Source organism: Aquila chrysaetos, chromosome 12 (assembly GCF_900496995.4).
Source record: "Aquila chrysaetos chrysaetos chromosome 12, bAquChr1.4, whole genome shotgun sequence".
In the NCBI taxonomy this organism is placed as follows: domain Eukaryota; kingdom Metazoa; phylum Chordata; class Aves; order Accipitriformes; family Accipitridae; genus Aquila; species Aquila chrysaetos.
Genome location: NC_044015.1, coordinates 9,117,383 through 9,138,684, shown reverse-complemented (window position 1 = coordinate 9,138,684; position 21,302 = coordinate 9,117,383). Strand labels below are relative to the sequence as shown.

Here is a 21,302-nt window from a genome sequence, read left to right as displayed (position 1 = left end):
AAAGAAATGGAGCTCTTCTACTGAGTGTCAAGAGTCTGAAAGAGGAGCAGAAGACATTTGCTTTTTACTTTTGAAGTGTAAATATAAGCTTCAAAATGCCCTGCTCTCTGTTCAAATAGACCAAGGGAACGCACAAGAGGATTGCCGGGAAGGATTGTGCAAGTATTTGTACATTACCCCATCCCAAGACCTTGCAGCGCACCGTGCAGCTGTAATGCTGCAGGTCACTGGCAAATTAGACAATGACAAGAATTTGTGTTTTATAGACGAGGACTGCCAGGCAGGTCAATGACTATGTGAGGAACGGGACTCAGATGCTCCTGACATCCCATTCAAATGTTGTTCTTCAGGCCATGGAGAGCGGATCCTTTCCGGCAAGAAGGGCTGCGGAGGAAGGGACTGAACTGGCTAGCACAAAACACAACACAGGTCTTAACTAAGGCAAGCTTCAGCAACACGAGGAAGAGCCCAGATTAGTGGCTTAGATCATTCAGGCAGACAGCTTAATAACCAAGCATTAGCCACTGTCAGAGTAAGAAAGCGATCAACAATCATCTAATTAATGCATGCGTTTCACGCCATCAGGGCGATCAGCACTTCATGTAGGGAATAAAGGTAGAGTCCTTATGGCTGGTAGATGAATGGATTAGCTCTATGGAGCACGTTGGGTCCAGGGCTGAAGAGACAAGGCCACAATGCTCTGTATAGCATATGTACATGCTCTTACTGCTGCTTAGCATTGCTTCGTTGAATGTTGGCTGCCTGTCACCAGCACAATGCTAATGCTAATGCTGTTCTGGCTTAGAAAGAACTAGGAGTAGGTTGAGATATTCCTGTGCTGTGTAGGAAGAGGAGCAATGTGTAGACAACAGGAGGAGGAGGACAACAATAAAGTTTGGGCAGAAGGGCACAGAGATCACAAAAAAAATAATGGTGCAGTGAGGGGAAAAACCCATCATCCTTGAGATAAAAAAGGAAATTCAGCACAAAGGTTTTCTGCGTTGAGTGCTTCGTTGAAAAGTGACTAAGGATTGAGGACAGACTGTCCTGCTGGATTCTGGACAAATGACAAGCCATGTGTCCAGCCCCGCAAGGGATGCAGAATGAGACATGCCATTGCTTGTGTCTCCCTCCAGCAGCCTGTCAAAAGAAATCTCCATCTGGCTGACCAGCCTGTACCTCCTGGGCATGGGTACAGAGGGGGGATTACTCCTCAGTTACTCAAATGCATGCACACACACTCTATGGACCACACTGAGCTCCACTTCCCTGGGAGCCATCGCTAATCCACACTGGCACAAAATGGGAAAAGATGCCAAAATCTAGCATGTTAAAACCACTGCTTTTGCTCCCTGAGTGCCCTGAAGCATGCTACATACGATCTGTCTCTTACTCTCTCAATTTTCTGCTGAAAGTAGGATCAAACTCCTCTCTCCTGTTGCTTGCCACTTTCAGAAGCCCTGACCCAAGGGAACGCTGCTACGCTGTGCTTGTGACTCTTGCAGTGAGCTCAGGCAAGGCTCCTGCTGTAAAAAGGGGATTGACTGGCTGACTCTATGGTTTCAATTTGATCTGCTTCACCTATTAGCAAAAACAAGTCGGATATCATTGCACTGACCTATTCATTTGGGGCTGCCAATGAAACACAACTGAGCTGCATCCTACCATTCAGCACTGGTTACTTTACGAGGGCTAGGCTGAGGGATGCTGAAGTCCCAACGCCAGTGCAAAAGGAAGGTGGGGGTGCGACAGAGACCCCTTCTGCCTTTCCTACTCACAATCTCATGCTAATGTCAACACAAATTGTTCTTTAAATGGCTGGGGAATTAATCCAAATCAAACCACTCTCTATAGAGAAGGGCATTGCCCAGCCTGGGAATCTCTGGAGACACGCAACTGCTTCAAAACCCAGGGGTTTTCAATCCTTCACTCAAGATGCTGCCAGACAGCAGCATGTCGGGATCAAACATTACGTACAGATGTCATTCAATAAAACAATGGGGGGAGAGGGAAGGGGGGCTCCACAGGGCCAACACACTCCAAGGAATATTTGACAAAAGTGAGCATAATGACTCTCCATAGAGTCTGTATCATGCATGACACTTGTTCAGGTCACTTCCATTTAGAAACCTTTTGGAGACTCATGAAAATAGGAAGTGGAAGAGCACAAGTTGTTTGCCTTTCCCAGAAAGAGTACTGCAGCCCTGCGAGCCTCCTCCGTGTACAAGGGCAGCCTGCTCACCTTGGCACTTCAGAGAGTCTTTTAGGGAGCTCCGATCCACTTTCTTGCTCCTTGGAGCTCTTTTTTGCATCTGTCCAACCCCTTGCAATATTACCCACAAAGACTGCCCCATTTTCAGCTGCTACATTCAGCTCCTGAGTCCTACTTGAGCATTCTGGGTTCTTTTTCCCCAAAGAACAGGTTGGCTGGAAGGGACCCAAAACCACCCTAACATCTGACCGCAGCAGAAAGGGCCACTCAACCCCCTGAAATCGGCATCACAATCTCCCTTCCGAAATAGAAGAACTGTCCATCTAGTGAAGAAAGAGATTATGTCAGATGTGTCAAGCAGCAGTCTACCTGCTGGTGCTGTGAGCCCCGGGGGAAATTCTCCCTGAGCACAGCTGGTGCTTAGCCCATGCCCCCAAGCATGAATTTGAATTTTCCCTGTCTAATATTGTTCACCTGGGCAGTCACAGAGAAATTAGACTCAGACAGTTCTGTCCTTCTCTTGGCACTAAAAGTAGAATATTAGCTGGCAGCTTCACTACAGGCAGATGCAGGCAGGCCAGGCACTGCTTTTCTTACTCTCAAATTTTGGTCAGATAAGGCACAAGACTCCCTTACCTGTCTAACATCAGCACATCTTTAACAGCAAAAATGCAACTCTCTCCTTTTCTGCTTTCATAGCAGATCTTTGGCAATTCTTCTCTGTTTTGGATACAAGTATACATAAGCGAAAACACAATGATTTTACAATATAATTCCTTTTATGGATATGCGCTCTTCTCCTTTAAACTGGTGTAACTAAAATAACACTTCTGTTTCAACTGAGCTTTTTGTATTTGCATCGTTATAACCCTTGACTGCCAAGCTAGCAAGTCCAGAAACTTCAGGTGCGGAGCAGTTGTAATATATTCCTTTAGAAAGTAGTTTATTAAACAACAATTTTTTTTCACTGATCACCAGGCAATGTCACTGTGACTGCTGATAAAAAAAGATTAATTTAAATTTTAAAGATCACCTTCTGTTGCTATTAGGAACTGAATATCTTTCATTAGGTGCCAGAGAGTTATCAGAATTACTTTCTGTTCTAGAGACAGGAAAAATTCTGATAATTCATTTATCACACTATAAGGCTAATTTATTAATAAAACCAGACACTCTTGTGGAGGCTGTTGGATGAAATAATTGAACTAAGGTTTGATTTAGCATTCGCAGCAGTCAACTGAAGAGGGAACAGTCTGTATAATGTCAGTACATAGATGCGTAAATTCACTGGCACCACCAAAGCACTTTTGCTGCAGTCTGTATCTAATAAGAAAAATTTCGGCTTTTACACTGGTGAAGGAGGAACAGGGGCTTGAGTACAGGATTGTAACACTGATGTGAATATCCTGTCCTCCCCTTTCCCCATCACCCAGGCACCCTATAGTCTCTTTGGTGCATTTTTCCCTTCTTGTTTTGAATTTCCACAAAAGAAATGTTCCCTCTCAGCCATACCCAGCTACATCATGTATTTTTTTTCCTACTGGCTGCAAGAGCAATGATCTCAACAAGATACTGCTGCTAAAATTATATATTGCTTTTTCTGCCTTGGACAGCCAGCCTGTTTAAAGTTGTCACTTAATTCCCTGCCAAAACTGTTGTCATCTCAGCAGAAATCCAGCAAAATTACACTTTATTTAAAATAATAATATAATTCTACACTTATATTTTAAACCTGAGTATCTAAGACAACCAGACAGTTCCTTATCGCAATAAAATAGTTCACCACCCACATTGACTTTTCCCCAACCTTGACTCGCTCTTGATTTATTCTCCAATAGAAACACACTAATGAACCTATACTGTGAACTTTGCTGTCTTGTTTATAATTTCTCAGCATGAAAATGTTGGTGAAGCAGAATAATATTTTCTGAGCAGAACCGATAACAATCGATCTCTTGAATGGAGCGAGGTGTGCTGATTATACGTTTGCATAAGGTTTCTGGATGAGAAATTTTCACATTTGCATTGGTAACTGTAAATTAGAACCTGCTAAGGGCTACCACGCAGGAGACTGCTACAGAGCAAGTTGTTCAAGGTTACTGAACCACATACACTGTTGTGTTGTAGCACTCCCAGCAAAGGCTACGCTTCGACACAGCGTAGCTGCACAGCAGCTCAGAAGAACAGCTGGAGGGAGAGGGAAACAAGCGGTATCAAGGATCTCAGCGGGCTTTAGGGAGCTGAGAACCTGCCATTTGCTTGTGCGGAAAGACTGGACCCAGGAGCACATGCCAAAGGATGGTACGCATGGCTACAGCCTTGGGGTCCTGCCTCCAGAGCATCCCCAGGAGCTGGAGAAGGCTAGACCTTGAGCTGATGACTTTATCAGTTGTGATCACCCAGCCAAAAGCAAAGCTAGGAAGGGAACCCACAGAAACTCACTGCCTTGCCTTTTAACCTGAGGACAAGTCCTGCCTATAAATGACCGTGACCATTGCCTAGTGGATGTTAAGCAGCTACCCAAGGGACCATTCCTGTGCTAAGCAATGCATACTTTGTTTGCCCTAGCTACAACTAGTAATTAAGGGTACGAGGGGAAAAAAAAAGGTAGAATTTGATCTCTACTCACATTTATGGGACAAAAGGACATCAAAAGAGTCTGCCCATCTTGTTGCTTCTTCTGTTGACAGTCTTCTGTAAAAAAAGGAAGAGGCAAGTTACAGACAACCCATGGCTGCCGATCCCCTCTGGGGCTGTTTGACAAGGACACCGAGGAAGGCTGCAATTCTTCTCACCTAACTTTGGAGTTCTACAATGTAGAGGTCTCCATGTGAGCAGCAAGTCACCCTGGGCTCCCTTTAGAGTCAGTGAGGAGATACCAAGGGACCTGAAGGGACTTGACTCTCTTCATCTCGCATCCCCAGGTAGGTGGGTAAAATAGGCCAGATGAATCACACCCGAAAAGGGACCAATTTTTCCTCATTGACTCTAAGCAGAGACCCAGGAAACAAGTTCAGATGTAGACATTTACACTGTAAAAGCCAAAAGTCAAGTGAAATTAAACCCACCCCTGTAGAAGTGTTTATTTCTCCTTCCTGACTTTCAGGGGAAGGTTAGAGTCTTAGCTCAGATGCAAGCAGTGACTTGTGATCAGATGAATCCCACCCCACTCATCTCTAATCAGGACTCTGGGTTGTCTAAAGTATCTACCTTAAGCATTGTGCAAACTAACACAGGTCTTTTTGGTAGTGTTTAATAGCAAGGCTTAGCTAAAGAGGACTGTGACCTGAAATTGCTGGTCACCTCTTTTACTGAGTCAACTGCTCAGGCTTTGATTTGTGATGACAGAGGGGTAAATTATGCTCAAATACATGCTGACATGTCCCATGTACAGCAGTGGGGACTGTGCGCATGTCCTGTCTCATGGGAGAACTCGTATCAATAATCCAGGTACTTTCTGAGGCTGTTCCTGCTGTGTCAGCACTGTTTTGTTTTCCTCCTTCCTTGTGACTAAAAGAACTAGTCAAAGCTTATACAAAGTACAATCAAAGGAAGATAATACTAGAGGGGGTGGGTGGACAGGGAGGGGAAGGACAGAAATGGGGTTGGGGTGGGATGCTGCAGCTATACTCACTTCAAAGCCCGGTTGGGCTTGTCCGGAAGAATAGCTGTGAAATCATTATATGAGTCTGATTTGTGAGACAGGCAGCCCAGGCGAGTCCTCATCCCTCTGTTCCTGCGGTCGATGTGGGGGAGCAGGGGTGTGAGCAGGGGAAAACCAAAGAAGATGACGATTATAAGTCTAGCCAGAGTGGGAAAAAAAAAAAAAAAAAACCAAAACAAAACCAAACCAAAAAACCTCAGTGGCTCTGTGCCTCATCAGACCTGTGTCCTTGGTTCCCTCATCTGTGGGAGGGACCCTGAAACATCTCTAGTATGCTTGCCAAGCAGACGCTAAGGACGGACACAGCACCAGAGCAGCTGAAGGCTCACCCACACCAGTCATTCAGCTGCTCTGACTAGCAAAAAGGTTTTTAAAGGCTGCGCTCTGGGATGGTTTCTTGGAAAGACCTGCTCAGGTCAGGTGTGGAAGGAGAGCAAAGGGCAGCAATACCTGAAATCGGTCACTGCAATCTAGCAGCACCAAAACCAGCACAAATACCAGGGCTAGAGGGCAGGAGGGGGCTGGAGGAAGAAGAGAGGGAATAGGGAGTAAGGCACCTGCAAGGTGAGCCTGTGCTGCAGAGCCATGAGACCCCAGCCAGGATCCCAAGCAGCTTCTTTAGACTCAGGGTTACATAAGCAGGCTAAAACTGCCTCTTTCCTGACAGGCTTACCCAGGCGGAAAATGGCTTTATTGCTTTTTTCCTCTAAATCTCAATCCAGCCCCAGAGCCTTCGCTCCTCCGCCAGCCCCTCGCATCCTTGCCAGCCCCTTCCCGGGATAGCCGGGGGATCCGCAGCATCCTTCATTACATAACCCCAGGACGGGGAGGAACACAAAGGGGGAGGGAAACGCAACACACACATGCATTATACGGGACTGGCATCATCTCCTCTCAAAGACACGTAGGTGCCGGTTAATGGCTTTACATGGTCTCTAGAAGGGCAGAGCCTGTGATTTGCTTCTCCAGCCCAAGGGCATCCCTTCTACTAGATTCCCTGGACATGGAATGAGGCCATTCTCTCCTCTGGAGCATGGCAGGAGCATTTAGTGAGCCAGTCTCCACTTCTCAGCTGCTGGACCCACTTCTGAGCTGGAGAAAGCCCTTCTCCAAGCCCTGCTGCCAGACAGATGCCAAATACTTTCTGTGACTGCAGAGGGAAGTACAGTATTTTTCTCTTCCATATGTAATTCTTGCAGAACACTTCAGCACCAGTGACTGAGCCAATCTGTAGCACGCCTGTTTCCCCCTTCTTCTCCTGCCCTTCAGAGAGTTTCTATTATTGCACATTTTAATGTAATCTTAAAGCAAATTAAATGTTAATTAAATGCAATGAGTGTCTCCCTGGTGCAGCACAGGCAGCTCGCAGCATTTAACAAGCACAAAAACCTGGAGATCTTCAGTCACAGGAATTGTTGCACAGCCTAAAACTATGGGCCCATGGCTGGTGGTCTCAGGATGCTGTTACATAAACCTCAAACATCAGTGCAGAAATACTGCGTGCAAAGTGTCATGTTTCTGGCTGAGCATGCTGGACCTGCTGTGCTCAAACGGACACCGAGTCAGCTCTAAGGTCTTTCTGGTACCTTTCCTGATACCTCCTACCCTCAACCTTTATCTTCCCCGCACTGTTTGTTCTAGCAAGCTCACGAATTTCTCAGCAAGCGGTGTGACATGCATTACCGCAATGCTGCTCAGATTTCTCTCTGATGCCTGAGATCAAGGGACTGCAGCAGGGAATCAGAGCGTATGGGGGACAGAGATGCTGCACCACGAGCAAGGAGCTTGTCTCTCATGGAACATCAGTCTCTAGGTGAGGACTTCCAAGACAGGACACAGGCGAAAGAGGGGGAAAGAAACCGGGTCCGCAGGAGGTAGAGAGGCAAGGGAAGGGCAGGAGGGAAGAGGGGACACCGCAGTGAGCTGAAAGGCTCGCTGGATGAGGCAGACAGCGACAGGATGGGCAGGGGTGAGGGATGCATCATGTCTTTTCAGTTACCTCCATGGGATCAGTAAGGCAGCCATTCAGGCATCCAGTTATAGTTAACCCTTTAACTGGCTGGCTTGGACAGCAGTCGGGGCTGTTTGCAGGAGGCAGGAGTGCGGGAAGGAGGGATTTACTGTTTCATCTCCTGGCACTTAAAAATGTATCAAAGAATCCTCTGCAAAAAAAAGGATGGCCAGTTGTTCTCAACCCATTTGATCCTTGCCTCCTAGCGCAGAAGGTCAATTTTTCAATGGAAGACGTTCAGAGTTGAGGGATGATCACAGAGGAGAGACAGCATTTCCTTCTAAGACCAGGACCGCAGGTTAAGTCCAGCTTCAGGTCTAAAGTGATTTGAGTTTGGCGTCACAAGCTCACCACGGAGCAGCAGGAGTTGGCATTATCGCACTCATCATTCAACACCTCTGAAGGTCTCTCCTCAACAGGCAGAGCTCCGGGCTGACCTCGCTAAGAAGACCAAACTACCTCTTGTCCCTGTCCCTCCAGGTCATGGCTGATGTTACTGGCCAGGCATCATGGAAAAGCTGGCACTGCAAATAAAATAACAGGAGGACTTCACGCGTCTGCAGATGCTGGTCCTTTCACCATCACAGGCTCAAGCACTCACACAAAAATAACTCAAAGAAAGCATCTCCTTTTCAGGGTGGTGGGAGCCTGTGGGAAGCCACCGAGGAGATGCACAGTCTGCAAAAGGGAGGAAGGGAGGGACGAAGGGAGGGAGGGAATGGCAGGGTCCCCATGAGCCTTGGTTGAACAAGTCTCACATCAGAGAGTAAAGGCGAGGTCCACCAGCCAGGAGACCGATGGGACAGAGAGCAGGACTGTATAGTGAGCAAAGGGCTAAGGTTTCTTATTTGCGAGGACGGGGCCAAGCTCCAAGTAACCTCCACGTTCTCTTGCCCAGAGGGAACAACTGAGGAGGAGACAAAGGAACTGATGATAGCAGAGGCTGTGTGCAAAGGACCCGGGACCCTGCTCTGCTGGGGCCTGGGGAGATCCCAGAGCTTGGGCTGCCCAATGCAACATCCCTTTTAAAACCTGATTACATTAAAAACGCACAAAGCCTCTTCCCGACTAAATTAATGGAACTGGGATTGCGCTACATGTCAGTGAGTGCATCTCCTTAATCTCTACCCTGACCGGCTGCTTCGATGTGCTTTAACTGAAATCAATCCTTGTAATTCCTTAAGCCCCTTTAAATTTCCTCATTAACAGCCTCACCCGCATGTGGGGCCACAGCACATGATTTCCTAGAGTCCAGCAGCCCCTACTCCTCTTTCCCACTGCTGCTCTGAAGTGACAGCTGAAAGTGGAGCCGGGTGCCCTCTTCCTTGCAGCCTCCTCTAGCAGCCTGCTTTTGGGGGTACTGTTATGAAACAGCCTTCTGCTTGCCCACGCTCCCCCCAGCTCACCAGCCCCCGCAGCAACAACCTGCACAGCTGAGCAGCACCGAACTTCCCTGGGATCCCAAAGTCTGTCTGACTTCACGGACGCAGAGACCTGTATTTCCCACGAAGGCAATTCCACTGCTAGGCTGACATACCCACAGATATTTCCTCTGATTGCAAATAAAGCCAGTCACTTATGACTTTAGAAATCTAATCTGTGGCGTCTGGTAAAGGCATCCCAGTAGGGGTCCATGGTGAGGTTTTTTGCCTCCCACTCCATCATTCATCCTACCTCCCCCTCCTACGAAAGGACCCCGGTCAAGGAGAATTGCCAGTCTCATCACAGATGTGTTTTGGGGGTTTCTCCTTGGGAGACAGAAAGGGAGGGGTGCGACTATGACATTCAGGTTATCAAACCACCCCCGCAGATCACCTGAGTGAAGATAAAGAAGCCATCCCAATAGAAAAAATTAGCAGCACAAAGGTTAAAAAAAACCAAAACACAAACTATGAGATCTCAGGGGCTTCGAGAGATTAAGACCATCCATTCGCATGCAGAGAAAGCCAGAAAAAAATGAACACAGAGGCACTGCAGACAGACAGACACAGAGAAAAAGATACTCACTGCCTTTGACCTGTCCTCTCTGCCGGTGGGTCTGTGCCGACAGCGTGGTCAAAGAGGCTCTGGGGAGAGAGCAGAGCTGTCTTCTTCAGAGACAACCCCCTGCACGGGGTGAAAGTCACACTTCGACACCCCTCCCCTCCCCACCTCTCTCTGGGCAGTAGCAGCGCAGCTCAGAGCAGCTCTCTCACATCCAGCAAAACCCTACAGCAGCCTCAACCCAGCAGGCTGGGGCTCCGCCGCGCAGCCAGCTCCCACCGCGGCACTGCCGAGGAGCCCACCAGATCAGCACATTTCGCCACATCCCCTCCTCACCCACCTGGCAGCAAAACCCCAGCTTCTCCCCCGTTGGAGATGGGGGACCGCTCCGCACAGGCGGTGGATGCCAAAGGCTGGCAGGGAGCATCTGGGGGCGGGGAGGGGGGATGCCTGCGAAAGCGCTCGCTGTTGTCACCCTCGGTATGTTGGAATAAAGCATCCGCCTGCATCGTTTTAATCGGCTCCTCTGAGGTTTAGGGAAGGTTGCTGCCCTCACATTGTCAGGAGTTGCCACAGACAGAAGGGATGGGAGACTTTAATTAAAGAGCCCAGGTGTCAGCAGGGCCAAATAAAATCGTTAACAGGAAAGAGAGTACCTTACTGCAGGGCATGGGATGACAGAAGAAAAAATCCACCTGGCAAGTCAGTGATGTGATTGACCCCTTTAATCCATCTCCCCTTCCCTCACCAGATGTGTGCAGTCCTGCTCGCTCCCTGCCCCGCAGCAGTCTCCTTGAAACCTCCGTCGGTGTGCTCACCCCACGGTATAGCCTCCGGTTCCCTTTTCTCTCCTGCACCCACACCTCCATCCCCCAGAGGTTGTATACGGGGTGTCCAGCGCACTCCAGCGACTCTAACAACAACCTAACCCACGGCACCTACACGGTGGGGCTGCAGCACAGCCCCCCAGCTGCGGGCTTAGCTCAGCCATCAGTAACAACACCTGGGTGTCACGCAGGCTGCACAGGCACTGATGTGGGTCACTGACTCACTGAGAGCTCAAGCCATGGGATCTCCGTTGCTTTTTTTGATCCTGATAAAGTCGATTGACTAAAAAAATAATTAATAATAATAATAAAAAAAAGTCCTCTGCAGTTAAACAAGTCATTGCCTTTTTTCTGGAAAGTTACCTGCCGCTTCTCTGCTAAAACACTGCTGGGCCTAGCAGCAAGCATGTCTTGAGATAGCACATTATCACCAGGCAACATCCCTGGGGGAAGACAGAGTCCTGCAAAACGCAGGGGTTAGCAGCACTGTAGCAATGATTCCAGCTCTCCATCATCTTGGATCCCCCTCTTTCACAGCTCAACTTGGCAAGGAAATATTTGCCTTGTTCTCATCCTCCCATTGCAAAGCCCAGGTCATCCTGACTTAGATTAATGATGTCTCCAGTTATCAGAGGACAAGCGCTGAAAAAATGCCATGGCTGGTACAATCTCCTCTCAGCCAAGGTCAAAGGTTGAGGTTCATCTTATGCCTCTGGTACAACAGGCTGGTTTGTTCAAGTTAAATAACAGTCAGCTTTAGCCCTTGCCCCAAACCCAAGCCAAATTTAATACATCACCACCAAGGGTTTAACTTCTAACATGTCATTTTTATTTTAATGTGTTTCCACACTTCCTGGTTCTCTCTGGGCAACCGCAGGATGTCACAAGTGACAGTGTTTTCATAATACTTCCAGGACATCCCTCAGATCTCATTTACACACACAGACATTGTAGGGTGGGGGAGGTCAACAAAACATTCAATCAACAAAACTCTAGATAATTCTAGCCCATTATTCAGATGACTGGACTTTGCTGCAGTCTCAAACAGATCAAAAACTCTGATCCACTAAATCTGGATGGGATATATCAGAGGACCGTGTGAGTGCTCCTGCTCCTCCTCCTGCTTTTATACAGTTTTATATATTGCCATCTCATAGCCATCACCAGCATGGACAGAGCCCCCAGTCCCTATTTCTCCAGTACATCAGTACACCCCTTCATGACCTCAGTGAGATCCTAGAGCAACCCACAAGTAACTCTGAAGTTCAACTGTTTTTTCTTCTAGTTTCCTATGCCAGGTGTGAGTTAATAGAGAAGAAAAATAAGTGAACTGTGTTGATAGAAGCACTATGGGAAATGTAATTAAATTGCAGATAAAGAGAATTATATATTTTACAGGGTAATATTTTAGAAAGCTTCCGTGCAATAGAAGAGGTTTATAGCAAATTCCTTCTAAAATAGCCCTCCTGCTTCTGACTACTCCGTAGCTTCTATTTAAAAGCTTTTAATAAAATAACTCATTTTGATATTAGGCTTGAATCCCATCCAATATTTTAAATCTCTTCAAGAAATACTTTAAAGCAATTTCCTCATGACCTGCTAACAGCAAATACACAAGCAGTGAACACATGCAGCTTTGGGGCTGTTGGCTGTCACCGGGCAGGGTGGAAGGGAATTTGCCAGCCTGTGCCCTGGGCATTAATCTTCTCTCCACCATCTCCAGGGTCCTTTTCACCCTCCCTATTATTTTAAATAGCCCCCCTGCCTATTCTGTGTGTTTTGTCTATTGATCATCATTTAAGTGTTTTTTACCCAAAAACTTCTTCTGGACCAAACACCTCCACCAGTTTCACTTGGTCCAGTTTCTGCCACCCAACCGCTAGATAAATTTGCGTGGCCTGAAGACATCTCTTCCTTCCAGTATGGCTGTCCTTACGAGGCTGGCAGGACCAGGAAAGCAGCTCTGGCTGGTAGTTGCGTGGCTTTTGTGTCTCCAGATACAGGGATGCTCCTCCCGGGGCTGGCAGCTGACCGCCCTTCTCAGTTTGGAGCTGGAAGATCAGAGGATGCCTACACTGACTAGCTCATTTGCTTGGCTGACATCTCCAGTGGGTTTGCCTTAAACAAACTCCTTCACCTTGACATTTAAGCAGACTTCTCCCTATCTTCTCACTCTTGCTCTGTTTCCTCGGGGGTCTGCTGCCGCTCCGGGATTCCGTTATTTTATGCCTAACGAGCCATCACACCGAACCTGCCATGTCGCTTCCACTTCTCATTTCTGACTTTGTGGCCTTGTCATATTTACAGTGATCCATGCCACAAGGGCTTTGAACTTCTTTAGGGTTGCATTTGCTCTTACTTTGTGACTTTTCCTGGGTCTGTGCCAGCATCTCTCTTTTCTAGTACCGTGCTGCAAGGAGCTTGTTCAAGGGTGTGCTTCACAACTTGCTAGTCCAAGAGATTTTTCCCTAGCGCCAAGAAAGTGCTTCTTCAGACTGCTGTGATGTTTGACAGCTACCTCCCCATAGGTGAAGTCATTCTTTGATATGTTTTCATGAGATCCTGTTGCCTTTGGGATCTCTCTGGAAGGTGCTCTGTGATGTAGGCTCTGTGACTGCAAAATGCCAAGTACGTGAGGCCAGCTGCCTCCCACAGTGGTCACTGCTTTGGGAATTCAGGTGACCTGCACACTGCAAAGCCTGCCTCTGGCTCAACCACAGGCCTCCAGCCATGGTCCACTTCTGCTGTGACCCAAGGGGGCTTTGTATTTTTTGCTGGAGGACTGGAAGGAACAACCGCCCTTGACCTGGAATGACAATCCTAGCAAATCTCTCGTGACACAAAGTGTCATTTGATCTCCTCCCACACGTGGTCATTCAAAATTTATCCAGAATCCAGACTGGTACCTATATGGGCCCAACCCCAAGGTAATTCAAAGTAGTAACTAATTTACCTCCAGAGCTTGCTGTTCTCCACCACTGTTTGCAATTAAAACCAGAATATTGTTAGTAACTGACATCTGACATGCAGTGCTCTGCTCACTGTGCCCACCTGCCTGCCTGCTTGTTTTAGAGTTCGGGGGGGAAAACGCACTTGGTCCAGCACGAGGTGACTGCCTTGGCAGGAGGGAATTACCATTGACATAGATAGCTTCCTAAACTGCAAAACAAACCACAAACTTGTCTCACTTATGAAGAGAGCCATAAGAACAGCTTCTTCCCTCTTCTAAAAAAGGAGCTCCAGTAACATCAGGAAATATCCACAGATGTAGCTCAGAGTATTTTTAAGGGGTTAATTTTTCTATTCACCTTAAACCTCAAATCATTCTCCACATCAGGCCAGGCAGGCAGGAAATCCTGAAAGGTGAAACAAGGAGAGCTTGAGTTTCAGGGGTAGGTGAGGAAACCAGGCAGCTGATATACCGGATGGAGGTTGGTAAAAGAAGCCACCTCACATGTGCTAACGAGGCAGGGCAGGAGATAGGAGACACCCACTGAGTTGAACTCCCCTTGACAGTAGAAGACTGTGCTTAAAAATAAAAATGAGTTACATAAAGTGCGATCCACGGTTCTGCCTCCGGCTTAGCTCGAGAGCATCGCAGCTATTTAAATTCTCCCCTGTGTCAATGATAAAAGCATCTTCTGGACATGTTTGTGGCTTTCGGGCATCGCAACTGCTGCAGCTTAACAGATGCCTCCGCTGCGAGATGGCTCCTGGCCCCAGCCTGCGCGCTCCCAACTGCCTCCCCAATTCCTCCAGGCAGGTAGGACACAAAACCAACAGCTAAGCAGTGTGGGAGGCTCCGGGCTAAGAGGGGCAGCGCGCGAGACAGGAATCAAAGGGAAGAATTTCCCCTTTAAAGCACTTTATTACAATTTCATAATTGTTCTCTGAGGAAACACGCTCCCATGCCCAGGAGCAGTTACACGTAAAGAAGCGCGTCGGTGCCTCTGCATGTGCGTTGGAGAGGATGCTGTTAGCGTGGAGCAGGGAGGCAGAAAGGATTGGAGTTGACACAGAGCTGCTCCGTGCAGCCTTGGAGTCCTCCCAGCTTTCAGGATCGCTGCTGCTGTCAATATGGCAGCGTCTGTAACGCAGTTGGTGTGTATGGCTGGGAAGCCGAGACAGATCCATCCCGATAGACGGAGCTCCATAAAGATCCCCTACTGCGGATGCTCCATCCCTTGTACGTTTTGATTGAGATCTGATGCTCAACATGGGCCAGGGAGTGAGGCTTGCTGAGAGATGGGGTTAATTTTCTGCTGAGAGATCATTTAAGGTGCTCACAAGCAGCCTGCATTTTGCAAGCTGAACACTGCAAACTAGTCATTTATTGAATGTTAGAACTCAACCTGAAGATCTCGGGATTGCAGTCACAAATCCATTTATGATGGACAAGGTCTACGCTGCTTTGCTGTTATCACTGCTATTTCAAAGACTTGGGCTTACAGGGCATCCAGGTCCCACAGCAAGGATTTACTAGGGCTATTAACCGCTATACAGATACACAACATGGCACTGGGAGGTCATTCCCACTGCTGCAAAACACCTGAGCACGTGCTTAACTTTAAACATGTAAGCAGTTGAATGGATATTTGTACGATGAAATACAAACAGAGTTAACCACATGGGTGAGCTGGGATTTCTCTTTCATCTCTGGAGGCTGCTGCTCTAGCCCTAATTAAAACATAAATGAAGTGAGTTAGATGGGCTCATCCTCTTTCTCCAGCAGACGGTGGTTATTCATAAAAATGTCTGCTGCATCCAGCACCAATCATTGCTTTGTCCTGCCAGTCTGGATAGAGATGCACAGTGAGCTCTGCCAACGCCTGCCCTAGTCAAGCCTTACGGACTGAGCAAAATCTCCAGAACCACATGGAAGTACTGCAGGGCAAGAGGCCAGGCTTGTCCTGCCAATGCAGACAGTGCTGCTTCGGAGGAGCCTGGGGCTGCAGGAACAAGTGGGTCTCAGAGAAGGGCAGCACAACAGGACAGCGAAAGCACAGCCCTTTATGCAACGTGTATGCTCCCCAGATGGAGGAATGCAACTGCATTCCTCCGGGACTGGGTGCAGTGATAATCAGCCACAGAGAGAAGATGCTAGCACAACGGGTCCCTTGTATTTCTTAGCTGTGCCAAATTACCAGCTTATTCCCCCCACCCACTGAATGGCAAAGAGATGGCCTTTGCCGCTGCAGGGATCCCCATGAGTTACAGCAGCCCTGCAGCCAGGGCTGCAGGAAAATGAGCCCCCTCAGGTCAGCCCCCCGTTCTTCTCCCTAAGAGTGCACATGCTCCTGCCATCTGCAAGTTTTTGCTACAGTCTCTGCTCAATGCAGTTCTCTCGCCTCCAACACGTTCTCCTTTCGCTCCAATTAGTCTTATTTTTAACTAGCTCAGCCCCAGCTTTCAGCCTGGGTGTTAGTTGCAATGTCACAGATACCCAAATATTCCAAGGAAATGCAATCCACCATTTAAAAACAACAACAGCAGCAAAGGGAGGAAAAAAATGAAAAGATGGTAAAGATCTCAGAGCTGCAGGCACCAGCACAGACTCATGTTTTCTCCCAGCATCAAAGGCCCACCACTAATCCCATTGAAACGGAGATCACCCCAGAAGCAGTCCTGCTCCTGTATCAGTCCAGCCAGGGCTGGGCTGGGCTTAACATAAGAAATACGCTGCTCTCTTTCGCTGCCTGCTAATAAGAAGCGGTGTCTGCGTCCCTTTGACCATTCGTAAGACGCCAAGGGGAAGATTAATGCACCGGGAGAAGCACTACCGTGACATTAATAGGGGTGACATCTGAGCAGCACCCTTCCCCTCCCACTTTGCCTGGGGGAGCCATCCTTCCCCCCAGAAAACTGGGACAGGAGCAAGTAAAAATCCCTCCCCCAGGGACTCATAACCACAGGGCCTTTCATCACCCACCAAGGCCCTCCTAGCTCTTACCTGTCTTGCAGCTGGCAGCAGGGTGGTGGCTACGTGGCTTTGGGTGCTTGATGGACATGGCTGGTTGGGACCCTGAGGAACAGTATCTGCAGACTCCCGGTGCATCAGGGAGGGCGAAGGACCCAGCCCGGTCACAGTTATCTCTGGAGGAGCAGCAGTACTGTGCCACTTTTCCTGGCTCCCTAGCCCTGCATCTCGTGAAAAGAACAAGAGCTGGTGGAAGGAGGGGGGTTACAAAAGAGAGGGAAGGGGGAGAAGGGAGAGCGAGAGCGCGCGCTCTCGCAGATGCACACACGCAGAGCAGACAGAGGCTTGTATAGGATGGCACTGCCTGACTTGCTCTCATTATTGCCGCTGGCTGGCTGCTGCCCATGGAGAACTCGCCAGCAGCCGCTGCTAGCCGGGGGAACGGTGGGGAAAAGGGACAGGGAAAAAATTAGGACCTCATGGACCATCAGAGTAAGGAAAACTACCGCCTGGGCACCGGGGGCTTTGTTTTCTTTGTTTGCTTTTACCTAGGAGGGGAATGGCCGTACTAGAGGGCAGGAAGGGATTGCAGTGATAGAGTTCAGCTTCTCCTTTATGACTCCTTTCCTCCATTGAACATAAAAAAAAATCCCCAACTCCAGTCCTCCTCAGGTACATTTAGGGATGGTGTAGGACTAGCCTGACCCAGAGCTTTTAAAAATGGCATTACATCAAGACAGACAGAAAATGGGCTGCGCATACCCAAAGCATCAGCATCATTTAAAGCTCAGGCCCGCCCCAACCCCATTCCCATTATCCGGGTCATGCCGATACAGGTCCAAAGGCCTGGCCGGGCTGTTGGAGGGTGTGGAAAGGCACTCCAGCCATAACACCTCCCCTCTGCATGCTGCACAGAAAGCTGTGTGCAGAGCTGCCTGCAGTCCCTGACACTCTGCTCATCTGCTGCAATGACAGACCCAAAATGCCAGGGATTCAGAAATCTAGGTGTAATCCTCCCCAAAGGGCTACCAATTCCTCACTCCACAGATTTTTACAATGTGCTTTTCTAAAGCATCACATGCTTAGAAGCGCGTGCCCCTTTGGAAAGAAGCAAGAGCTTTGTGCCTAATGCCCTTGCCAGCTTTTTGAAAGATCCCACACCTCCTCCCCAATTCTGCCCTAGTGGCTTACCACTCAGAGGGGCTGGGTCTTGCCTAGGGTGCTCAGTTTGGTCAGCAGGATTAAAATGAAAGCAACGTCAGATGCTTAACGTATTATGCCCTTCCCTGAAACCCCCTACTCACCTGTTTACCACAGCTCCCTACTCTAAGGTTTCCCACTGGTGATTTCAGAGACACATGGATATCTAGCCACAGGGCTGCTGTTAATAAAAAAAAAATCAATGGGCGTGATGCACTGAATTACAAGCACAGAAAGTCTCCAAGTCAATACCCTCCACAGCAGTTAACCTGAGAGTACCGCACCTTGCCAGGTCTGTCTCCATCTCTAAGCGACTAGCTTCAGTAATACACCTTCAAAACTCGCCCGAGATTACACGTGTCTACAGCAAAGCAGGATAGGATCGAGTTCTCCTGAGCCAAAATCCAGCACCCCAACCGCCTGCCTTCTCAGCTGGCCTCAGGATGTTGGTGCCCAGCTCCAGGAAACATCTCCCTCATGGGTCACTCTGCCAGGAGCTGTCAGAACATGTTTCAAGTCACAGCATGCCATCAGCCCTGGAATAGAAAAGGTCTTGCTGTGGATCCATAGCTATGGATGGCTTCTGTGACCGTAGCAGCAGATGCATTGGCCTAGGGGACGATCATTTCAGGACTTATAACCAGGTATCCTTATTTCCCACCACAAGAGGAGTAAGAAGCTGAGATATGATGCTATGTCAAGATCCTGACCATTTCCCCACCACGGAGGGACTCCAGCAGAACTGAGGAGCTGGATCCCTTCAGGCTACTGAAGCAGGGAGTAATATCACTGCAGGGGGGCATGCAGACATCTGTTTTCCAGCCCCGTACACCTGTATCACTTATATCACTGATAAAGCCTCCCAGAGTCTCAGTGGATGCAAGTCAGCTTTCTTACACCCCAGGGCTGGGAGGTTTCCAAATGACATCCATTCTCTATAGGGCTGTTCTTAATGCAGATACACTGCAGTGCAATCTCCCGGTACATTCAGGGGGGTGGGGGTGAACCATCTTGGGGGAAAAATCTACCCACATCAGCATCTTCTGGGGAGTGAGGAGCCATCTGCTCTGTGCCCCAAAGCATGCAGCCAACCTTCCAGTCTCCAGGACGCCGAGCAGCCTGCCATGGAGGCAGACCCTCTGGCATCCTCACAGCCACACAGCTGGGGTCCGACTTTCTCGGGGGAAAAAGGACAAGGCACCTCAGATGATCTGCAGTGCAGCATCCAGGACTTCGCAGGGTTGTGCCACTCGCAAGGGGACACTGCCAGCACTGCTGTCCATCACCACTGTGAAGGCTTTATACAGGCAGGGATGGCTTCTCCCCGGGTGAGCCAGGATTTCCAGCTGTGTGTGAAAAATCAGAGGGTTTCTTTTGTACGTGTGCAAAAGCCTAAACTTAGTGAGCAAGATGTTAAGTCGTGAGGGGAAAATAGGCCATATTTATGTAACTGTGAAAAGCTGCAGTGAAGGCTACAGATCCAATGGGAGAGGAGTGTATGTTCAGGGCTAACGACAAACGCTGCTATTCACTCGGCTTTGTCAAGAGCTCCAGTAGCTGCATATTCATCGCCCGACACCCCAGAGAACCAGCTTTGAGGCTTTGCAGGCTAAGAATAGAGGTCTCGTTGTGTTTGCTGCTCCACGGCCTGGGTTTTGTCCGGGATTAGAGGCACCGGGGTGTGGAAGCCCAGCTGAAGGAGCGCTGCAAATGGCAGCATCTATGTACGCCTGTGAGCAGTGCAGGGCTCTCGGCTCAGCAGGGGTGGAAAGCGCTGAATAAAGGGTGAATTCATTCACAGCCACACAGGATGGCATTAGTGCTGGCCCTCTGCTCACAGAGATGTCCCCCGTGGTGGATGGTGTGCTCACAAAACACGACTCCCTTGTGCATAAACAAAACTCAAGCATCTTTCAAAGCAGGCAGCCGGGACAGTGCCATTACTGAAATTAGCAGCCCGTCCTGGCTGTAAAGTCTGATGGCTTGGATCCACCTCGGGAACCCTGGTCCCTGCAAGGGCAGAGAGCTTCACCAACAGCCTGCCTGCCCATGACATTTCGCTCCCCTTCCCCTCACACAGACATATTCCATCTTACTTAAACCAGGTCGTGAATCCAGCAATACCCAGCCTTGGAAATGTAAACCCCAGGGCTAGTCACTCAGGTGTTTTGCAGACACCCCACACTCTAAAGAGGTCTTCTAGCTCAAGATATCATCACATGGCAGCGCTGGTGGGAAACAGCATGATGCTTCTACTTGTCTGGCTTTTAATTTCTGACCCTGGGACTCTGGTAAAGTCCTGGTTAAACTGGGCTTGCAAATGGCAGAAAAGGCAAATATACTCCCAGAGGGAAACCAAGAGAAAAAGCACTGAATTTTGGCTGCTCGTGTAGCCTCTGGTTCCACTGGTCCCTGATCCTGGGGCCATGTTCCTGGACGTCTATCTGAAGACAGCAGGAGATGATTTCCAGAAAAGACGGTGACCCAGGGCTTTGAATGTCTGTAAGCAGAGTCCAAGCTAGGGGCAGTACTGAACAAAGGTATTGACCGCAGACGGCCGTATCGTAACTTCTGTGTGAAGTCCAGCCTGAGAGGTAAGGGAGACCACCACATCACAGGGGAACAACAGGCCAGGGGCTACAACTGATCTTATGTGTTTTTTTCAAACAAATGGAGACAGAAATGAGGTTTTGAAACATACAAGGAAAAGCTCTGCAAAACAGATTAATCTCCTGAGGGAAAGCATAGTCTCTGGAGAAGGTCTTTCTTGCTAAAACGTCACATAACAGAGAACTCTTCTGGGAAGGGACTCTTGAGATAACCTCTCTCTCTCCTGAAGTAAACACCCTTGGGAGCAACACTCTTGGTAAAGTGTTTCTGGATAAAAATGTCTTAAAAAAACTCACTATTAATCCTGCATTTACCCTTGCTGCAGCAGCAACACACAGAGCTCAGAGGTAAGCCATTATCTTCCAACACTGCCTCCTCATCACAACTGAGGAGGATATAACAACGTTCCTGCTGCTCTCTCATTTCCTTCAGCTGTAGCTCACCTCTCACTCAGACTAACCTGCTGTGAGCAGCAACTCTGCAAAACGTGTTTTGGAGTCATATTCTGGCTTTGTGGTTCACAACAACAGGGGACTTCCCATCTGTTGCTGTTTGTTTAGCCCTTGCATTGCTAAACTAACATCTGGGAAAACTGCTGAGCCTCTATTTAAAGCATGGTGCACTCGGAGAGGAGACGTGTGTGTCTTTACCCTCTACGGAAGTTGGTGTGACCCGAGTACCGTTTGGCAAAGAACAAGAGGCCCGAGAACCAAGTCATCCCTCTCCACTGCCCAGACTGTTGCATTAGATGCTCTCATGACACTGGCCAAGATATATAAACGCAGACCAGCCATTTTGACCCTGAGAACTGGCTGCCACACCTGGAAAACCACGTACCAGCTCTAAGTACTTGCAATTAATTCATCCTTCAGATTTCT

At 48.6% G+C, this 21,302-nt stretch overlaps 2 protein-coding genes across 17 annotated transcripts in view; both read right to left on the bottom strand.

The window, feature by feature from the left end:
* RGS8 (regulator of G protein signaling 8) overlaps nt 1–17,986 on the bottom strand; it is a 30,161-nt gene extending 12,175 nt beyond the window's left edge. The window contains exons 1-6 of one of the 14 annotated variants that reach the window (XM_041128100.1): nt 17,919–17,986; nt 16,648–16,835; nt 14,006–14,053; nt 9,895–9,953; nt 5,847–5,948; nt 4,842–4,906 (exon numbers count right to left, since the gene is read on the bottom strand). In XM_041128100.1, the coding sequence (XP_040984034.1) occupies nt 4,842–4,906; nt 5,847–5,948; nt 9,895–9,953; nt 14,006–14,053; nt 16,648–16,752 (379 nt within the window). In that variant the 5' untranslated portion in view covers nt 16,753–16,835; nt 17,919–17,986. Of the gene's footprint in view, nt 1–4,841; nt 4,907–5,846; nt 5,949–7,875; nt 8,412–9,894; nt 10,455–10,526; nt 10,557–10,688; nt 10,755–14,005; nt 14,054–16,647; nt 16,966–17,918 lie in introns of those variants that run through there. The other 13 variants (XM_030033235.2, XM_030033234.2, XM_030033229.2 and 10 more) reach the window with 13 other exon arrangements.
* Nucleotides 17,987–18,258: 272 nt separating this feature from the next.
* DARS2 (aspartyl-tRNA synthetase 2, mitochondrial) overlaps nt 18,259–21,302 on the bottom strand; it is a 29,712-nt gene continuing 26,668 nt past the window's right edge. Inside the window, exons 18-19 of one of the 3 annotated variants that reach the window (XR_005933769.1) lie at nt 19,016–19,160; nt 18,259–18,350 (exon numbers count right to left, since the gene is read on the bottom strand). The gene's annotated coding sequence lies outside the window, so the exon portion shown is untranslated. Of the gene's footprint in view, nt 18,351–18,574; nt 19,161–21,302 lie in introns of those variants that run through there. The other 2 variants (XR_005933770.1, XM_030033218.2) reach the window with 2 other exon arrangements.